At 56.1% G+C, this 19720-nt stretch overlaps 6 protein-coding genes across 6 annotated transcripts; 1 reads left to right on the top strand and 5 right to left on the bottom strand.

Annotated features, from left to right (window-relative positions):
• Positions 1-236: 236 nt before the first annotated feature.
• KVR01_004649 (uncharacterized protein) lies at positions 237-1976 on the bottom strand (the record flags this gene model as incomplete). Its single annotated transcript, XM_044790985.1, has 2 exons — positions 237-1723; positions 1829-1976. 2 exons carry the CDS (start codon positions 1974-1976, stop codon positions 237-239), a joined length of 1635 nt encoding a protein of 544 aa, XP_044646813.1.
• A 4116-nt stretch (positions 1977-6092) lies between these two features.
• Positions 6093-7638, bottom strand: KVR01_004773 (uncharacterized protein; the record flags this gene model as incomplete). Its single annotated transcript, XM_044787944.1, has 1 exon — positions 6093-7638. The coding sequence occupies exon 1, from the start codon at positions 7566-7568 to the stop codon at positions 6093-6095; it is 1476 nt and encodes a 491-aa protein (XP_044646937.1). The 5' UTR covers positions 7569-7638.
• Positions 7639-9044: 1406 nt separating this feature from the next.
• Positions 9045-10217, bottom strand: KVR01_004814 (uncharacterized protein; the record flags this gene model as incomplete). The annotated part of the gene is made up of 1 exon (XM_044783658.1): positions 9045-10217. The coding sequence occupies one exon, from the start codon at positions 10215-10217 to the stop codon at positions 9045-9047; it is 1173 nt and encodes a 390-aa protein (XP_044646978.1).
• Positions 10218-10498: 281 nt separating this feature from the next.
• KVR01_004251 (uncharacterized protein) lies at positions 10499-11432 on the top strand (the record flags this gene model as incomplete). The annotated part of the gene is made up of 3 exons (XM_044786130.1): positions 10499-10648; positions 10671-10878; positions 10957-11432. The coding sequence occupies 3 exons, from the start codon at positions 10499-10501 to the stop codon at positions 11430-11432; spliced, it is 834 nt and encodes a 277-aa protein (XP_044646415.1).
• Positions 11433-11557: 125 nt separating this feature from the next.
• On the bottom strand, positions 11558-12592 carry KVR01_004805 (uncharacterized protein; the record flags this gene model as incomplete). The annotated part of the gene is made up of 1 exon (XM_044793488.1): positions 11558-12592. One exon carries the CDS (start codon positions 12590-12592, stop codon positions 11558-11560), a length of 1035 nt encoding a protein of 344 aa, XP_044646969.1.
• A 2159-nt stretch (positions 12593-14751) lies between these two features.
• KVR01_004606 (uncharacterized protein) lies at positions 14752-19695 on the bottom strand. Its single transcript, XM_044784904.1, has 6 exons — positions 18609-19695; positions 17621-18095; positions 17358-17566; positions 16879-17230; positions 16129-16822; positions 14752-16061 (listed from the first exon to the last, which is right to left on the bottom strand). The coding sequence occupies exons 1-6, from the start codon at positions 18687-18689 to the stop codon at positions 15131-15133; spliced, it is 2742 nt and encodes a 913-aa protein (XP_044646770.1). The 5' UTR covers positions 18690-19695; the 3' UTR covers positions 14752-15130.
• Between the last annotated feature and the right edge of the window lie 25 nt (positions 19696-19720).

Here is a 19720-nt window from a genome sequence, read left to right on the forward strand (position 1 = left end):
CAGGGAGCTGGAATATACTCACCATCTTTCGAGGCTGTCGACTCTCCCTGGAAATGCGGCCGAGGTTCGAGCTGTGCCGTTCTCTTTCCACGTTCCCCTGCCAGTCGCGTTTCGTGCCCGAATCTTCCACTCCAGCATGACAAAGTGGATCATCCGTTCTCCTCCTGTGCGATTCCAGGGCTGAGCCACCGCGGTCGCTCATGCTCCTCCCCCGACACATCGGACACCTTTGTCATCTAGCGGCGCCGCCGGACCTTTTCCAAGGACCTGCCAATCCTAAGGACAGACTGCTTCTCGTCCTGGGCCTCAGCAGCGATCTCCGAATCCTCCAACACGTCTTCTCTTCTCATCCGGTGCCTCGGGCCGACTCTCTTGGACAGACTGGAGCTGGTTGTGTCATCCATCTGTAGATCACCGTCATGATCAATACTCCGCGTGAGCCCTGACGGGACCAAAGCTCGCTTCCTCATCTGGGCAGACTCCTCGTGCCGGACTTGGGGCATGATCCTGCCGTTTTCGTAGGCCTGTCTGACCTCGGCCATGGTGAGACCCTCGAGCTCTCCTCGAGGCATGTTCTCCATGCCGGTCTCCCAGAATTTGTCACATTCCTTCTCGAACTTGACCGCGTCGGCCTTTGTGTACGGCCAGATTCCTTCCATCTCTGGTGGCATCTCGCCATTGAAGTATACTCTCGAGACTTCGAGCGTCATAGCCACGAAGCAGAAATGTTCCGTGTACACTGCAAGTGGAGGCATCCTCCTCCGCTCGACAACCAGCTTCCGCCAAGCATGCTTCAAGTTGTATGATTCCCAGCAAGACCTCAGGTTTGGACAGGCAATGTTTAATTTGCCCTTCTGGGGACCCTGCAGGGCGTGCAGGCTTTGATCGGGACCATTCCGCGAGCGGCTGGCGGAGATGTTGCAAAATGGGTCCGTGGTCGTGTCCCCATGCGCCATCGAAGTCACCCGACCACATCGACCGGTGGTGTGAGACCCCATATTGGGACAAATCTCACATAATGTTGCGTCGTCTAACACTGTCAGATCGACTGTCTGGGCCTCAGTGGCCTTGGCTTCTTTCTCCTTGGTGAGATCGATGGCGCCGGCTACCTTGTCCTTGCCCTTGGCGGCGGCCCGATCCACCTTGTCTCCCCGGACATTCGAGCGGGTCGAGGGGGCTGGCGAGGAATTCCGAGACGACATCCATGGCTTCATCGCCTTGTTCCTCTGCATCAGGTGCGTTAACAACAACTTCCGCGGGCCGTCCTGAGGAGTCCGAGCAGCCCGGCCACCACTTGTCGCTGAGAAGGGATTGTCATCGCGGTGGATCGGTATGTGTATCGACACGACTTCCCCCGTCGCGCTGCGACTTGCCGCCAGCCTGGGATCATCGAGGACAAACGCGTCCTGGTCGGGCCCTTGGCCTGTGGTGTTGGCGGTGACGAAGTCACTTATCGACCCGACGAACTGACCGACCATGTTAGGCATCTCCGGGCCGCCATCGAGCCGATTGACGCCCGTTATGGTGCCCAGCCTTCCCTTTTGCAGCTGAAGGCCCCCCGGTACCCACATCGAATCAAATAGGTCCTGACTTGAGGGACTGAACAGCTTCATTGCCTTGGACCCGCGCTCTTGGTTGTGGGGGCTCTCGTTCCGACGCTTCTTGCCACCCGACGGTGCATCGCGTCTTGCCTCTCCACGGCTGGCGACACTCTCGCTGCGAGCTGCAAAGCGTCCTCGGCCAGTTCCCCAGTCCTGTGTAGGAGGTGGGATCGTGGGGGCACGGCGTCTATCCCGCTCGACATGTGTCGACCGACCGCGTGACTCACCCTGGCCGGTGTTGCTCCTCTTGGACACCATGCCCTCATCACTTGTCGACTGCGAAGACACGGGGACTGAATTCGTCTCTGAATTCGCATCTTCCGCCCTCTCACCGGCCACTGACCTTACCTTCCCCTCTATCTTCCTAAGCGGCATCTTGTCTTGACTGAAAACGGTTAATTTGGCGTCTGCGAAATTCGTAGAATGGTTAGCACTGATCGATTCACAATCATTCACTGAGTATAAAGCACCAGGAAACATTAAAATTCGGCGTGGTGGGGAGCTTTGACGTACAAAAACAAGTTGCTGAGGTTGCGTGGTGGGAAAAGGAAAGAAGCAAGTCTGCAAGGTTTGGGCTGCAGCTGTTTTGTGTCAACAGAGCTTCCCAACGGGGGGCAAGCTTGTGGGTCAAGCAATCGAGCTATCTGAGCCCTACCACTGCTGCAAGTAAATGGCCTTGGTGATTGAGTTCAATTACTGACCTCTGGTGCAAATGCTGAGTGCTGCATCCCATGGCTAAGCTCTCCATCCTGTTCCCTCCTGCGCAAGTCCTCTATTCCCGAGGGAAAATGAATTAAGAAACTTATCGAATGATCATGAAACCCATAGGCTCTCCTCATAAGAGTTCTCATAAGCTACAGATCTCGCTTGGTTCGGCCGGAGATTGATGGGCGAGTGTGCTTGTGGACTGACATGTTGATCACCGGGTTGGTCAATTACTTAGGTTGTCTCAAGGATTTGATCACAGGTTGATTGATTCTTCGAGATCAACTGAAGCAACTACTCGACTAATTGTTGACTTCCCAGTCTTCTCTGATCCTGCCTCGCCACGTTCGGCTGGCGTCCGAGGTACAATGCCCCCCCCCCTTCTCCCGATGCCAGCTTGGCATGCGAGTGTCCCGGCCTTTCAACATGGGCAGACAAATCTAAGCACACAGATCACGAGGGCTGGTAGGCAGGCATAGGAGTCAAGCACTTTGAATGATACGCGGGGCGAGGGTATTGATTGCTAGTAACAAGTGATTACTGCTCCAAGATATAGTTCACCGCAATTTTGGAAAACACATCGCCGTCAACCACCGGCGCCTTGATCCTGTCCAGTGCCCTTCGCACTGCCATTGTCGAGACATGTGTCAGGTCATAAGGCCTGGCTGTCGGAACGCCGTCTTTATAGTACATCCTACAGTGGGTGAATATGCAGTAGACCCCGGGCGTTTCCCGCCCTAACGCTGCCTTGTCTTCTTCCCAGCACATCTTCAGATCGATGAGTCGCATTTGTTCGTCAGTCGGCATCATCATTTCTGTGCCGGTAGTCATGTTGTGCCCAAACGCGCCGTCCCTGGCTGGGACAAAGACAAAAGCCAGCTTGTCCAGAAAGGCCGTCACGAGCATGACCTCGACGTCCAGGAGCTCCTCGGCCGAGAGCTTGTGCTCCACGCCGGCGTAGGCAATATCCACGCCGCAGCCGCCGAAGAAGCGCTGGATCTTCTGCCCAGAAGCCTCCCACTCGAACGAGTCCTTGTACCAAAGAACCAATTTGCGACTGTTTACATGTATAAACTTCTCAACGATATTTGCCTGACGCTTCTCTAGAGTCGTTGCTTCTTTCCACCTGTCGTCAACCAGCGTGAAGTGCCACACACACACGGCAAGCCAGATGGGGCCCCTCAGGCATAGCTCGGTCGCCACGCTGTCATCGTTGTCTGTGTATTTCTTGAAGGTCTCCTTCGGCTTGATCATCGAGTCAATGTATGTGAAACTGTCGCCCTTGGTGGTCAGCACCGCGGCGAGGCTGCACACGGCATCCTTGACGGCCGCAGACGCGCTTGTCATCTTCAAAACAAGCTGACCGATGAGGCAGGCGGCATGAGCACTGTCTACCGCGGTGAGGTACGGCTTGACCAACTCGGAGACAACTCGGCCAAGAGTTGTCCGCTTGAGGGAGCTGCCGTATCGGACCAACCCCGACGGGTAGGGCCGCGGCTCCGCTGCATCGTCCCGCTCGAGAAGCCCCTTGTTCATGAGCCGACGCAGCCTCTGTTCGATGACGAGTGGGTTCCCCCCGCATTTCAACGGCAGGTCGACCGCTGGGACTTGTGGCCATTCTGAGAGACTGGATAGGACGTGGTTGTCGAAGTGTGAGGTGCACACCATCTGTTCCGTCGACTCTGCCCGCAGTGCTTCATAAAAGTCGCCCGATGCCATGTAGTGAACCGCAGGAGTGTTGTCACTACCCCTCCAGCACATGGCGTGCATCAGCTCTGGCAGTTGACACACAAGTCCGCCCGCATCGACGACGACCTGGCTTGACTTTCCATGCCACACCGAGCCTTCCCGCATAGGATAGAAGACGACGTGGGTTATACCTGGGATATCTCCAAGGTAGGTCACCTCCCTTCCGTTCGTGAGAATGTGCTTCGACGTGTCCGACAACTTCTTCCACGTCTCATCTGGGCTATCGCCGGACAACAGAAGGTGGCAGTGCTGTTCCAAGACCTCCGGCTCCCCGCCAAATGTAGCTAGCTCCAGCGCATCTGTGTATTCCATCCGGATTATCGCGCGGGTCTTCTTCTCCCGCCGCAAGTCTTGGAGCAACTGGTCCATTGCCTGGAGTGGCTCATCGGTGTCTTCCGTGAAGGTGATGGGGTCGGATGTCTCGTCTCCTGTGACGACCCTGCAGTCCTGTTGCGACGCCACCCAGTCTTGGTTAAAAGGCCCAGTCTCTGAGCTCGACACCGTACAGAAAATGTGACTGGTAGTCGCCGCCTTGTCAAAGGCGAACCTGACAAGCTTGTTGAGTGCGTATGCTTCCTTCAACGTCATGTTGCCCCATCCCTGGTACATCATGAATGTCATCTTGCTGCTGAAATGACGTGGGTGGGCTCCATTGGCACCCATAAGGTGGAAGAGCACATTCTCCAATGTCGTAACGACAACGCAGTCATCCTTGGGGGAGAAGTCCTTCATGTCCTGGGTGCATCGCACACCCCAGCGGCCTCTGTCGTCGTCGTCACTGCCCCCCTCCCGTGTCCTGCGCCCAAGAATGGATCGGAGCTGTCTGACAAGGAGGGCCTCTTCGGTGCTCGAGCCCATCAAGACCCAGGTGTTTCTTCCTGCGCGCCGGTCTGATCGGCGCTGCGCATCCACCAGGTATGGCAATGGCTCTACCGTGCTTCCACCCGTGCAGACATGCTCAATTCGTAACTTTCCGTTCACAGCCGGCACCATCGGCTCGAAACCTTCCAGTATGGCTGACATCGTGTTGTTGCGCTGCCGACGTGGGTGTGGTGAATGCGATGCTTTGTGTTGGGTTGACACGCGCAGGAGCTGCAAGACAGCCGGGGTTGTCAGTCAAGCTACGAAGGCAGAGTTTTCTGTGCTTGGGGCAGGCAACGAGGGGGGGGACAAGTCTAACTTCAAGGTCAATCTCGAATTAATACCTGGAGCAGCGTTGGCTGTTGCTGCATCGGCCCAGTCACAGGACACACTTGCACACACTCCATGCTCTTGGATTCCACCAACTGATGTGTTTATAGCCAGCCCAACGACACCGTGTGTTTTAATACTTGATGTAAATTTACATCCAATTTTACACGTACAGAACAGACAACGCCCGCTCATTTTTTACAAGGCGACTGCGTTCCAGGTCTCACACCAGGACACCAACCTTTCGCTGCTACAAACCAAGTACATTCTGCCTCAAAACCTCGTCACACCGGCTCCCAATGGCATTGAGCCCAACTCTTACCGCATTGACAGCCCTCTGTCAAGATGTTGTCCAGTGGTACAAATGAGGGACTCGAATGTGGCGAAATAGCTAAACCACCCAGGCGGAACAGAACTTGTTCTTGATGGATTTGCTGATCGGTCAAGTGACAAAGTGGCCCCGTGCATCGATGGGGAGAGATACCAGGGCCCCGAAGCGTACGCCCAAGCAAAGCTCGCGACATGTGATATGTGAGCTTGCTTCGTGGCTCAATGGGTCTCGGTTCGGATCCACAACAGTTTACTTTAGGGGCGCAGAGCGAGGCATGGTTTGGCAGAGACTACGAGGCATTGAAGCCGTGGCAATGTGCAGTAGACTTGGGTTCGCAGTGAGAGTGATTTGTTCCGCCACAATTATTCTAGTAACCTCTTCTATACCCTGCCAATTCTCTCCTCTTTTGTCTATCCTTTATCCACCACTCCCACAATGTCCTCCCTAGCGGCAACTAAAGTTGCCATGTGCTCCACATGCTTGTAACGCTGTCGCGGCCCGGGCCGAGGCGACGATCATCTCCCACCGCGGCCGCCCCTGCCGCGGCCACCCCTGTCGCGGCCGCCTCGAGATGCCACACTATTGCCGACCTGGCCGTCGCCTAGACGTTGACGATCAGCTGGAATTGGCAGGGCGTTTGGCCCGCTGGCTTCCTCGCGTGGTCCCCTCGGCGGCCTTTGAGCACGTGGCCCTGTCGGCGCACCGAGCGGCGCGTTGGACTGCGCGTTGGACCACGCGTTGGGTTGCTGATTGCGCCGAGCAGTGCGCCGCGGCGAGGAGGCTTTGCCAGGTGCAGGGTCCGTCTGTGATCGACCAGACGGGCGCGCCTCCCTCTCGCCGTGGCCCTGCATGTCTGCTGACGCCGACTGTGGGCCGTGTCTGTCTGACCCGGCCGCAGGCTCGTCCCGGACTGACTTCCACTGCGACAGCCCAGCTATGAACAGGTCTGCCAGCTCAAGCTCGTCCTCTGCCGCCTCGCCGCCCTCCGCCTCGACACTGCCCCAGACCTGTGCTTTGATATCCGCATTGAGTTCCATGGGCAAGGCTGGAAATCTCTTAGATGGAGTTAGGGGATAAACCTTGCCGGACGGCAAGGCTGAGTTGTAAAACACCGTGACCTTGCGGCCGGCGGGGACTGGCTCGTCCAGATCAAACGGCCAGGCAATCTCACACACACCCTCGAGCAGCTCTTCCTGTCCGTTCTCACGAAACGTCCGGACGGAGTCGACGCCGTCCTCGTTCTCGCGGTGTAGGACAACTGCCATAAGCGAGTAATGCACCTGGCCTGTCACCTTCCATTTCCCGCACGGGCTGTGCGAGTTCGGCACGAAGGCCCACCTGTCCGCTTCGAAGGTCTGTATGTCGGCAAGGGACTTGTCTGAGCCGTTGCCCGGGGTCAAGTCAACCTGGAGCAGGCTCGGATTCGAGAAGAATGCGGAAATTATGTTCCTCCGGTCATCCTCTTTCTTGAATGTCAGGTTGTTGATGGCTTGCGCCAGTGTCTCTGGCTCGACACCATCCCAGGCCACGAGAGCTTGTCTCGCCAGGTCATCGCCCCCAAGGACGACGTGGGGCTCGTCGTATTGCCAACCAACCCTGTAATGGTCCGTCGTCAGCCGAAACAGCGGGTTGGCCCAGAAGGCCCTGACAAAGCGGGGGCTCCTGCAGATGCCGGCGAACGAGTCGTCCACCTGCCCGCCTTGCTGTGTTGACTCCTTCGCCTTCTCCCAGATCTCCTGGAGCGACTCCGCAAGCCACGGCAACCCGTCTTTGAAGTCGGCGAATGTATACGTCGTAATCGCGTCCTCGTCATCTCTTTGCTCGGGCCAAAACTGTGGCTTGATGCGCGACCACATCGCACGCGCCACGACCGTCGCACAAATCAACCCCGAACTCTTCGCATCGTCAACCCCTTCTGGCGCCGAGGGCCAACGTAACATAAGAGGGCGGCCCGGACCGCAGTATGCTCGAATGTCTTTTGTTCGTGACATGGTTCCTGTCTGCTTTAGAGCGAGGTTAGTGGTGAACGTCGCCCTGCAGGTGGGGGTAGACAGAGACTTGGTGGTGGCAAGGCTGTTTAATTGGTAGAAGGTGACAGGGTGTGTAGAGGTGATAGAGTATTCAAAGGTGGTAGAGTATTTGGAGGTCATAGGAAGTTTCTTACATTGATGTTTGGCACCGTATGAAGGCGCCATGTATGTCCTCAGACGTATACGGAATAGAAGCGAAACCACATTGATGTTTGGGTTGAAGTTTAGGTTGCAGTTTATGTTGCAGGTGTTTTGTCGACAGCTCCACCAGCTGGGGCCTTTCAGTGCAACTAGGCAACTCAAGCTGCTGCCACAGGTCGGCTATACTGCAGAGACACAAGTCACATGATACAAGATGAAATTAATCAAAGGCAGATTGTTAGACACTAGGATTGGATATAATTATAGATCTTATTTTATATGAGAAAGACCTTAACAACTATAAGCCGACACCTAGGACGTGTGTTGATGGAACCTAGAGGTTCATGCAATACATGCGGTATATATATTACTACTATAGCGCTCCCTAAGGGGTTTTTTAATATAGTCTCTAGACTATCCCTTCTATTTTAAAATAATATCTTAAATAATCTTTAATATCTTAAAATTATTTCCTTATTAAGATTTTTTAATAATAATTATAAAATATATTAATAATTTTCTTTAAAATTAAACTTTTTAAAAAATTAAAATATTTTTTAAAATTACTTTTTAAAGATTTAAAATATTAAAAAAAGGAATTTAATTAAAGATTATTATATATAAATAAATTAATAAAAAGTTAACTAAAAGTTATTTTAAAAAAAGATTATTAAAGGAATAAAAGAGTAATTCTTTTTTAATTAATTTTTATATTAAAGTAAAAAGTAATATTAAGGAATTTTAAAGATTAATACTTTTTAAAAACCTATTCTTTTTTAAAAAATTCCTTCTTACCTAAAGTATATATTAAGGAAGAAAGAACTATTAGTAGTTATAACTATTATTAGAGAGTATTAGTAAAAACACTGTTTTTGAAAACCCCTAGGTGCGCGGTACGGTAGTGACGGCAGTCCGCCGGTGCACGAGCATTCGAAAAGGGCATTAGGATTACATCTGGATGGCGTGCACATACCTCTAAGGCACGCTTCTAACTGTATAAGCCACACACCAAGCTAGAGATTCGTTGGGTGGGCATGGGAATGGCTGTGCATACAGAAGGGCGGAAGGGCCGGTCTCGAGTTAGATCTCTTGTCACTATGCATACAATTTGAAGGCGTCACATGTGCAACAGTCAGAACTTGTTCAATCACCGAATGGGTTGTATTGAAGTCCACATCTCTAAAATTCACGATTCTAAGCTCCCAGATTCCGTATACCGTGAGTTCCCTCCCCAACGACCGACCTAGCCATCATAGTCTCCAACAGAGGAGAACCCCCTGAACCACGCCGTCCAGCCTAATCGAGCGTATGGGAAGCCCAATCACTTTGGGCGATATATTCATCTCTGACCTCAGACTGGTCAGGAGCACCAGACCCACGTGATTCATGCATCGCAAGACCCCCCTGCCATGCCGCGTCCAAGACCATCTCATCCCTGCGGACCACCTGGGGGTCCGGACTCTGGTCCTCACACTCCGTGTACAGGCGGACACAGTCAACGGACGTGTAATCTACCCTGGCATAGTACAGCATGTGGTTGTGCGTGAGGTGCTCGAGAGACCACCAGTCATTGTTGAACGTGCCAAAGTATCGCTGATCGCCCAGCGGTAAGACATTCTGAGACTGCAGGTCGTACAGACGGGCGTAGTCACAGTGCTCGCCTGGATTCCGAAGCCTCACGACGGCGATCAGGCAGTACACTAGCCTGTCCTGTGGCTTTCTGGACACCGTCTCCCTAATGGTTGTTACGTTCTCGGCCGGGTGCCAGACCGTGTTCCGAGTGATCTCATTGTACGAGAAGCACTGGGCATCCCTGATGCTGAAGCTCCCCTGCCAGGTCCGACGGTCGACCTTGGATGCGAGCCGGACACGCACCACGGCCGGCCTGCCAGGTGTGAACAAGACCTCTTGTCCGCCGCTGTTTGGGCTGGTTCCAGACTTGGTCATATCGAGGACGTCCTGGATCGTGTCGAATTTCTGTAGAGGCCAATCCACGAGGCTCCGCGCAGCCGCAAACACTCTGTCGTCAGCCTCGTGGTACCACGTTTCGTTGGGTTCGTCTAGGTGGATGAGGGTCTGGAAGAGAAGCAGGCCGTCGTGAGCCCAGAAGTTCTTGAGCACTGCGTCGCACTCAATGATGTCTTCAAAGGTGGGATTCTTCTTGCCGACGAGCCGCTCAACATGCTTGAACTTGGAAATCCTGTACTCCTGCACACTGCTGCGCTTTTCCTCCGTCTCGGCCGAGAAGTCTGCCAGGACGAACCTCAAACCGTGGTCTGCTGCGACAAACTGCATCAGATCGCCGTGCACCACACTGCAGATGTGGCGAATGACTGCCACGAAACAGTCCATGCTGGACATGTCGGGTGCGTCCTCCCCAAAAGAACCAGGCAGGGACCTGGATAGGAAGTTGCGTAGCACAGCCTCATCCCCCAGCTTGTCATTCTCCAAGATGCTGGGCAGCGACATTGTGATTGCTCGAGTGCTTTTTTCACTGCAGATCTTGGGATGCAGATGGATGAAGTTTTGGTTCTGGCTGGTGGGGGCCTTGGGAACCGTTCCCTACACGAGCAGGTACCTGGGTACCTGGACCGAGCTCTGGTCTGGTTGGACTGCCTGGTTGTCAATGGAGGGCCATCTTTATTTTCGAATTATTTTTCGTGCCTTGTCGGCCCCTGTGAGATACAACGAATCACTGACACGGCGACAACCAGTTTTCGCATCGCGACTGTTCAGGAAGTGCTGCAGACATGGAGGCACGCAACGGTGAACTCGCGACGGCGGTGAAGGAGGTCCTCCAGCAAGGCGTCGGGGAGGTGGCGACGTATACACACATCGAGTGCAAGATCGGTGGTCTGGAGCGAGCAGTGGATGGACAGCAGGCTGAGACAGCTGCACCTGTACGGGGCTCACGTGGGAAAGAAGTCGGCCAGTGAGCCAAGCATGTTTTCCTCTGAGCGCCTGCCGATCATCAATGCCCGCGTGCACGGCGGAGACCTGCGCACCGACGCTCTCATGTGCCATATCAGCTTTGGCGATCACCGGCACAGCGATTTCCGTTACGATGCGTATATCAAAGACTGCTTTACAAATGTGTACGGGCTCAGCATAGACGAGGGGTTATGGTTAGGTGAGTGCTCAGAGCAACAGGAAAAACGCTTGGTTGAGAGATGTCATTGATCATGACTGACGACGGTGTCCTACACAGCGAAACATGGCCACGCTATCAGAGGGGGTGTTGACTGGCCGTATGTCATAGGCAACATTGACAAGTTTGTGACCATCGTGGATCGCGTCACCACCTGGACCGGCGCAAAGAACGGAGGAAAGAGACCCCCGAATCTAAAGACACTCCTCAGTACCAACTTCAGACCTCTGTGCAAACACATCTCGGCCATAATCAAGAAGGCAGGGAAAAATCCTGATTGGGACACATGGAACGTCGACCCGGAGGACTTGCAGATGCTGACCCAACTCCAAGACCATCTCGAAATGCAATGCAAGGCATGGAGACCAACGGGTCAAACACATCCCGTGTGGGACCTCATAGGGGTGGAGCAGGGCCCGGGATGGGCACACGCAGGGTACCTGAGAGACGCGAAGACCAATCCCCAGAGGGTTGTTCACAAGGGCGGCGCAACGATGAGCCTGCGACCTCAGGCGAGGGTGAAGTATACTTATTAGAGACGCGGGTGTCTCCACCGTCCAGGGGTGGGGTGAATATTCATGCTCTTCAATGTTGTAATAGTTTCACAATGCCACATCTTTTTTCCTCGGTGCCTATACTGGTTCATACTTGAGTACCCAGTCTAGACCCTCTCAGGCCGGTAGGCCACAAGATGATCCAGTAGCTTGCCCTTCTCCAGAACCTTGCCACCCGTGACGTCGATCCTGTGCTTCTTGTCCTTGATCTTGATCGTGGAGAAACCCTCGCGGGTCAGACCCCTTACGATCCCATTCAGGGGCCGCCTCAAAGCCCTGCCGAACGCCTCGAACGGGGCCGCGACCTTGTCCATCACACCCTGAGGGCGCCTCGGGGCCTCGACCCCGGCCACGGCGCCCCTCCCGACGGGCGTGGCCTGCATCTTGAAGGGGAACATGACCTCCTCGGGGGCGACGACGAGCTTCTTGGGCGGCAGCAGCGGCAGCATCTGGGACAGCGAGACCTCGAGGGCGATGGGGCTCGCGTTGAGGGCGGCGAGCGACCGCTCCTCCCGCTTGGACTTCTTGGCGGCGCCTCCCGTCAGGTACGAGCGCGGCAGCAGGGCGCGCGGGACGGCGGCGATGGAGCTGACGATGTTGGCGGCGCTGAAGGCGAAGTGGCCGCCAAAGTAGCCCATGAGCAGCAGGATTGGCACGAAGGCGTGCGGCACCCACCACGCCAGCCCCTCGGGCGGGTACACCATTATGCTGTAGTACTGGATGCCCACGTAGCTCATGCAGAAGACCGACGCCGACAGGCCCGAGGCCCGCAGCCAGAAGTGGGACGGCCCCTCGTAGAGGACGGTGCGCTCGCCGCGCTCGGCGAGGCGCTCGGCGACGGACAGGGCGAGGGCGTTTGGTTTCGAGGCGGCGGCGGGCGTCGCCTTCTTGGTCTGTGGGTAGTACGGGAGGGCCGTCGGGGGCTGTGATTTTTTTGGGGCTGGCTTCTGCTTGACGGCGGCGGGTTTTTGTTTCGCGCAGAGATAGGCGGAGGTCTGGAAGGCGCGCGTCGCTCGTATTATCCGGTGCGCATGCATGATCTGTGCCGCGCATGGTTGCAAACAGCTGCGGCTGCTGGCGGATCGGGGGATCAGGAGGAGCATGTCACGGCGCAGGCCGTAGCCCCTCGAGCACGAGGCCATCTGGTGTATTGGAGCTGTAGAAGCTGAGAAACAAGAAAAAGCAGTTATTGTACAGGGCAGAAAGCAAGAAGAAAGAGAATGGCTGCTGCGGACGTCGAGCTGTAAGTGGGACAGGCTGGGTTCATGTGAGGTCGAAATGCGCCGAGCTCCCAAAAATCATCGGCCGGCGACAGGGATCTGGGCGTCGGCGTTGGGGTTGCATTGATTGGCCAATTGCGGCAAGCGGGGCCGGTAGTACCTCCGTAGGTACATACTGCATGACATCTTAGGTCCTCCTCTTTGCAGTAACACGGGCTTTTTTTCTATTTCCAGGGCTGGGAGTAATTATCCATAAATTCCTAATCGCCTGTCCACTTCAATTCTAGTGAAGAAAATGGTGAAGAGTCTCATAAATCAGCCTTTCCACTGCACATATATCTCAGGACTGAAGTAAGCCTCTTATATAAGGCCCATGAGCCCTTAGAATCGTGACATATGACCTGGGATTCTTGGAGGTTGTATATAAATTAGGTATGGCTTGTTTGAATTACCTATAGGTGCCAAAATTCCAACCAGTGGCCATTTATGGACACGTTGAAGAGGTCAAAGCCAGCTTTATGAGACTCTTCAATGCTAGTACTTTAAGGGTTACTCATTCTCGGTTTTGGTAGTGTGTTGGAAAGTGGTGGCCCTTTCAGACACAACAGCGATGTTTCGAACAGAATTGGTTGGTTGCTTAAAGTAGGTACAGCCACGTCGATATCTCCATTGGGGAGCCCAGGGCGTAAAATTAGAACAACCAGAAAGACAATTAAATCGATTGTATGGGTCAATCGAAACATCACTACCAGCAACCACCATTTCCGTGGAGTCGTACCTTCCCAACTTCCTTTGCCCCTCACCCCACCTTCCACCTTCCAGACATTGTTCGGGTTTGAGCTGGGCCTCCACTTGCAGCAACAGCAAGAACAAGGGCTGGGAAAGCTTTATAATTTCATTGTCTGACCGTCTCCAGCGAGTCGAAACTCCAACGTGGCGCAGTGGCTAGAGCGCCCGGCTTGTAAGTTTGAAATCCTTTGCCTCTCCCCTACCACCCATCATGATGACAGATCCATCACCTTGTATCAACATTTGAGTTGGCATAAGTAGCCTCCCATGAGTATGAAAGCATTCTGACTGAATTCCTTCTGATTATTATAAAAGTCTTGATGAGGCCAAAATCAAATCAGTTGGGATTTGTGCTGACTGGATTGATCGAACAGATATCTCAACCCTTTTTTTTTTTCATGTTCTTTTGCTCGAGACATCATGAATCTGCAACAATCTTCGACTCCCTTTGTTAGGGCCTAGCTAAACCTTCCACCCCCTTAAAATAATCGAGAAATGCTCGAGGAAATCCATATGAGTTCGGGACTTCCTTCTCCGCCAGCCCCAATGAATCAGTGAGTGTTATTGTTTTGTTCTACAGGTGGCACAACCAGCACTGCACACGCGTCAAGGTGTCAAGGCATAGCTTGAGTAGTCGCCAGTCATGGTGCGGTAAATATGGCTTGAAATGAACTGGATGGTGAATTCTTGACTTTTCTAACTCTTCACTCACGATATGATTTTGTATACTGATAGGTTATCGCCGTACAAACTGAAATGCTTCATGATCCAAGCGACGAAGGACAGCGAGGTACTGAACCAAAGGGATCGAACCTATGGCCTTGGAGCAACTCAGGACGAGCTACTGCCTTTTTGGGGCTATTGAAGTTTCTTGTCGAGTTGATGTGCTCCGAACGGGGGCAAACACAGGTGCGCAGATACCGTACCGAGGGACAGGATCACCACTCAAGGGCTAGCAGGCTTATCACGAGTCTCATTCTTTTTTGGTTGTGTCTCCGTTAGATATTAGAGCATCAGCTTATAAGCCGCAGTATTAATGCTATTACAGACAACCTCGGTGACTTGATCGGACCCAATCTATAACGAGCCACACGCCTCCATCATGCCTCACTCCGTGTTCCGCTTGAGAACCTGCTTCTTCACAGACAAGAAAAACGACCGGTAAAGGGGATCCAGTACAGATTAGACTAGGCCACCATCGAGGGCTCCCTCCTCCAATTGAATTTGTACAACAAGTTCCCTAACCCCACCGTGTATCCCGAGCACACATCCCCCCGGCCCCCCTCCTTGTCCTGCGCCGGCTCACCCCCAAGAACTTTTTTTTACATCCCGAGAAAACAACATAAACTCGAAATCGGCCAGCACCCAGCGCCATGCTGCGTTTCCTCCTCCTTGCTCCCTTGTTATTTGTCCCAATGACGTAGTAAATACACACACACACACACACACACACACACGTTGCACACATACATTGATTGATTGTACCGGGGGTTCTCCGTCGCCGCCCGACGCCTCGCTTATTATCCACCGCACCATCCACCCATCAGCTTACATTGACCCATCAACGCCTCAGCTAGCAAGCAACCCAGACCCCCCCACGTCTTCACCATCTATGTATCCCGACCCTCCTCACATCAGCACAACACCCCTACCACTCACCCACCCACCCACTCACTCGGCAAACCTCAGCATCGGATAAAGCGGCACGTTCATCCCCGCGTTCCCGCCCTGCGCCCCAGGCAGCGGCGGCGTAGCAAACGCAGACCCGGGGCCGCCGCCCCCGGCACCACCACCAGCGGCATCGAACCCACCCAGGGCCGCCGGATCACCGAACAGCGCCGGGTCCGCCAGCGGCTGTTGCTGTTGCTGTTGCTGGCGGGCCTGTGCTGCACCGCCCGACGGAGGGGGCGGCGGTGGTGGTGCCCCCCCGTGCGGCTGCGGCGTGGCGGCCCAGTTCTCCCACAGCGTGTCGAAGTGGAACCACTCCGCGTCGATCAGCGGGTCGCCCCCCGCGGACGAGGTCGTGGGCGTCAGGGCGGCGGGGGGCATCACCCCCGGGGACGGGGAGGGCCCGCCCGCGGCCGGGCCCGCGTTCGCGTTCCCCGAGTCGCGCCTGTGCAGGCCCGGGGCGGCCGCCTGGGGGTGCGGGTGGTGCGGGGCGGGGTGTTGGTGGTGGTTGTGGTTGTGGAGGGGCGGCATGGACGTCAGGGCCGGGTCGAAGGTGCTGCTGGAGGCGGGCGCCGCGACGGGCGCGCTGGTGGGCGCTGCTGGCGGGGGCAGGGTCGCCGTGGGGGTCGGCGTCGAGTGCGAGAGGAAGAAGTTGGCCATCGGGTCTGGGGTGCTGACGAGGGCGCCGCCGCCCGAGGGGGTGTTTGGGATGGAGGACGGGTCGCGCAGCGACGAGGACGCCGGCGCGCGGGACACGATGACGTTGTGGAAGGTTGTCATGATGTAGACGAGCCTGCTGGCCTGGGGGTCCGTCTTGGCGCAGTAGGTCATGATGGCGAGGGCGTGTTGGTACGTCTCGCCGTACGAGGGGTTCTTGTGGAGGGAGGCGAACTCGTTGCTCTGCACCACCAGGGTCGCGGCGAAGAGGAAGTGGCTGTCTGACGGTCAGACAAGTCCTGCTGTAACAAGACTGCAATGCCGACCAAGGGGAGAATACTCACATTATGAAAGGGTCGCGCTGCGGCAGGTAGTTGCCCTCGTGGCCCATCTGCACCAGGGCCACGGTGTGGTACGCGGCATTTACACAGGCCTCAGAGAACTTCTCCATCTTGGACCCGGGCCGAATCGCCGCTCGTGGCACCCCGAGCCTCTCCTGCTGCATCCTGTTCATCAGGAAGAGAAAGAAGGGCCTGGTCAGCAGGATGACAGCGTGGCAGTAGAGCAGGTTGACGTGGATGACCGCCATGCCGTGGGCCGGGTCGATGCCCGTGTTCATGGCCTGCCGCCAGTGCAGGGCAGCGTGGTATTTCTGAGGACCGCCCTTGCACTGCTCCGAGATCTCCTGGGCCAGCTTGGTCGAGATCTTGCGCTGCGCGTAGATCTTCTTCAGGATTATGCCGATGACCTGACAGCTCCGCACCGCGGCATTCAGGCCGCTGGACGACGACGCGTCGGTGTTTGTGTCGGCGAGGTATTTCTCCTGCCCGAGGTATCTCTCCGGCGTGACAAGCGCCTCTGCTGAACAGTCGTCTTCCGAGATGGATGTCGGCCTGCCCAGGGCGGCTGCGAGGAACCGGTCCAGGACGTAAAGGCTCCTCCACACGTTCCGCCTCACAATGCGATCCGGGACGGGGAAGATCACCATCGTCTCCTGCCTGTGGAGCCCGAGGGCGAACCCAGACCTTACCGCCATGCCTTTCAAACAGTTAGTACCGAGACGAGACCCTGCGTGATTATCACAACAATCATACCGTGATAGGCATACGCAGCATTGCGTTTTGTCCTCGCCAGCTTGAAGAGCGACATGAGCAGGAGCGCCTGGACGCTCCAGAAGTCGGCGTCCTCGAAGCCGGACGTCGGGTCGCACAAGCACTTGGCGTTCATGAAGAACATCTCCGCACGGTCCGCGGTGGTCGTCTGTAGGTTCTTGATCACGGTGTCGTCGTGGCTACCTGGGGCCGGCGTGGCGAGCACCAGGCCGATGGCAAAGACGAGGTAGAGCAGGCATAGGAACGTGGGCTCGGCTGCCAGCGGGTCTTGGTAGCAGACTTCGAGCCGCTGGTTGAAGACTTTCCTGTCGAAGACCTCGATCAGGCCGTTGGTCTGCTGTGTGTTAGCTTTCGTCCGGTGGAATACCCCAGTGGCCGGGGCGCTACATGGCGAGGTATGTAGAGATCCGACAGGTTATGTACTGTATGGGACGGATGACGATAACCCGCATGAGACTCACATTAGTAAGGTATGATCTGATGAGAACATCCGCTGTCCCCCGGTCCGGGAGCAAGAGCGATGTGCGGGTGTCGGGCGGGAGGCTCGTCGTCAGCTCCATCAGCCGGTGGCGGCTGGGGTCCATGGTGAACTGTGAGGGCCCATCTACACTCTCGACTATCATGCGGATGAATTGCAGGTACGAGAGCGTGGCGGAATCACCCAGGTACACTAGTTCCCATCGTCAGCAAGCCAGTCTCGCATGGGGGTCCGGCTGTCACGTACATAGCCTCCCGGTGGGGTCCTGAAGCATGCGCGTCTCGGTGTACACCTCGGCGACCTCGTCAGCCCCGCTCACGGTGCTCTGCCTCGACTGGATGTCATGGTCAGGCTCGTCATCCCGATCAGCCCCCCGGCCGGGCTGGCCGGGCACGGGAGGCCCAGGCACCGGCGTCGGGAGGCCCAGGAGCCTCGAGGGCTCGGTGCTGTCGGCGGCCTGCTGCTGTTGCTGCGAGGGGGGCCCCGTCCGGACGTCACCGCCGCCGAACCTCGCCCTCTTGGGGGCTGCCCCGTCGTCCGAGCCCATCGTGTCCGGCGTCGACTTCCGACGCTTGTTCGGGGACGAGCCGGACACCACGATCTCACCCCGGCCGCCATGGGTGGGCGTTGTCGACTGGCTGTGGGCGTGCCCGTGGCCTGACAGGTAGTCGCAGACTAGGTTGCGCTTCGTGCATGTGTTGCATGGCTTCAACCCGTTGCACTTTTAGATTCCAGGCCAATTGTTAGCAGCGGCACTTTTATGCATGTGTTTGACCAGTTTCACACGTCGCGAGTTGGGCAGTGCAGTGTGTGGGGGTCTAGCAGAGGTGGTGATATATCCCAAAGCCACACAGCACACGAGCATGTATGTGTGTGTGTGCTTGTGAAAAGGACAGAAGTGGAAGATCTCATCCCAACACTGGCGCATCTTACTGCACGGGGGCCGTCCCTGGCAACAAGGCTGAGGCTGAGGCTGAGGCTGATGGCGAGGCTGAGGAACAGGAGAGAGGCATAGTCATGACATTGGGGGACGAACACATCACGATGACGATAGTCATGCCAGGGATGACAGTAGGGCAAGGAAGAGCTTGGGCTAGCCAGCACTGACAGTGACAGGGTGTGATTGGCCGGGGTCTAGAAAGCTGACATGACCATGGCCATGACCATGACCATGATTATATATATGGAGAAGAAGCAAACAAGAAGCAGAGGAAAAAAAAGGCAGGCGGCTCACCTTTTGCTTCCGGCGCTTGCAAGACTCGCAGGCCTGGGCGGTACGTATCCTCTTGTCATCGGGGACCTTGGGCCTTGTCATGGCGACAGGCTTGGCCGCGGATCAGGAACACGACCGCTAGTCAAGTCAACACAAGCGACAGCAGGCAGACGGCGGCGGCAGCCACGGAGGCGGGTGAGCAAGGTGCAGCGGCCGGACGGTGGGGATGGGCAACAGGGTTCGGCGCCCGCCATGGGGCGGCCCGACGACCTGCGAAGGGCTGGTTTCCTCCAGGACCCCGGCAGTGGACGGGGTTAATATGAGGTGGATCCGGGCAGAGTGCCGGTGGTCTCGGCCCTTGGAGACGGAGGTAGCCAGCAGTCTGTCTGCCAGTCAGTCGGTCGGTCGGTCGGCCAGTTCAGTCAGTCAGTCAGTCTGCAGGGTCGGTCGGTCGGCTAAGGCCCCCGAGTGTGCGTGCTCGATGAGCGTCTGTCGCTCTCCCGCGTCAGATAAACTCCGGGGGAACGGAAGATGCCGGTGGTGGGCGACAGGCTACGTCCCCTGAGCGGGTAGAAACCTCGAACTCAATGTGTCTCGTGGCTGCTGCTGCGTGGTCTCGTCGTCGTCAGTCGCCCTGGCTCTGGGTGGTGTTGCCCGCCTGTCTGGCCGTGTCTCATCCACAAGCTGCGAAAGCTTGGTTTGATGAGTGGAGTGGGGTCGGCCTAGTGTGCAGCGAGCTAGGGGTGGAGGGGGTAGAGCTGTGTGTGTGGTTCGGCTCGATCGGCGGACGGCGAGGCAGGCGGCAGCGGGCTTGCTTCTCTCCAGAAAAAACTGAGTTTTGCGACCGGCCGAGGAATGCGGAGAACGGCGGGTGAGGCTGGCGCGCGTGGGCACGAGAAAGTGAGGGAATAGCAGTCGCCCGCGAAGAGGGTTCAAGCTCTCGTCGGAAGAGGGGCGGGTCCGCCGTGTAAGTATGCAGTGCATGTACGTACGTACTATGTAGGGGACCACAAAAAGCTAAAAGCTGCGAGCTTAAGAAATTGGGTTTGCCCGCTGCGGGAGGCAGGCTGGGCTGGGGCGGCTGGGCCGGAATGTCAGTCTGCACTAGGATGTAGTAGAGAGAGGGAGAGAGG

The sequence above is a fragment of the Diaporthe batatas genome, assembly GCF_019321695.1.
Source record: "Diaporthe batatas strain CRI 302-4 chromosome Unknown Contig00004, whole genome shotgun sequence".
NCBI classification, from domain to species: Eukaryota; Fungi; Ascomycota; class Sordariomycetes; order Diaporthales; family Diaporthaceae; genus Diaporthe; species Diaporthe batatas.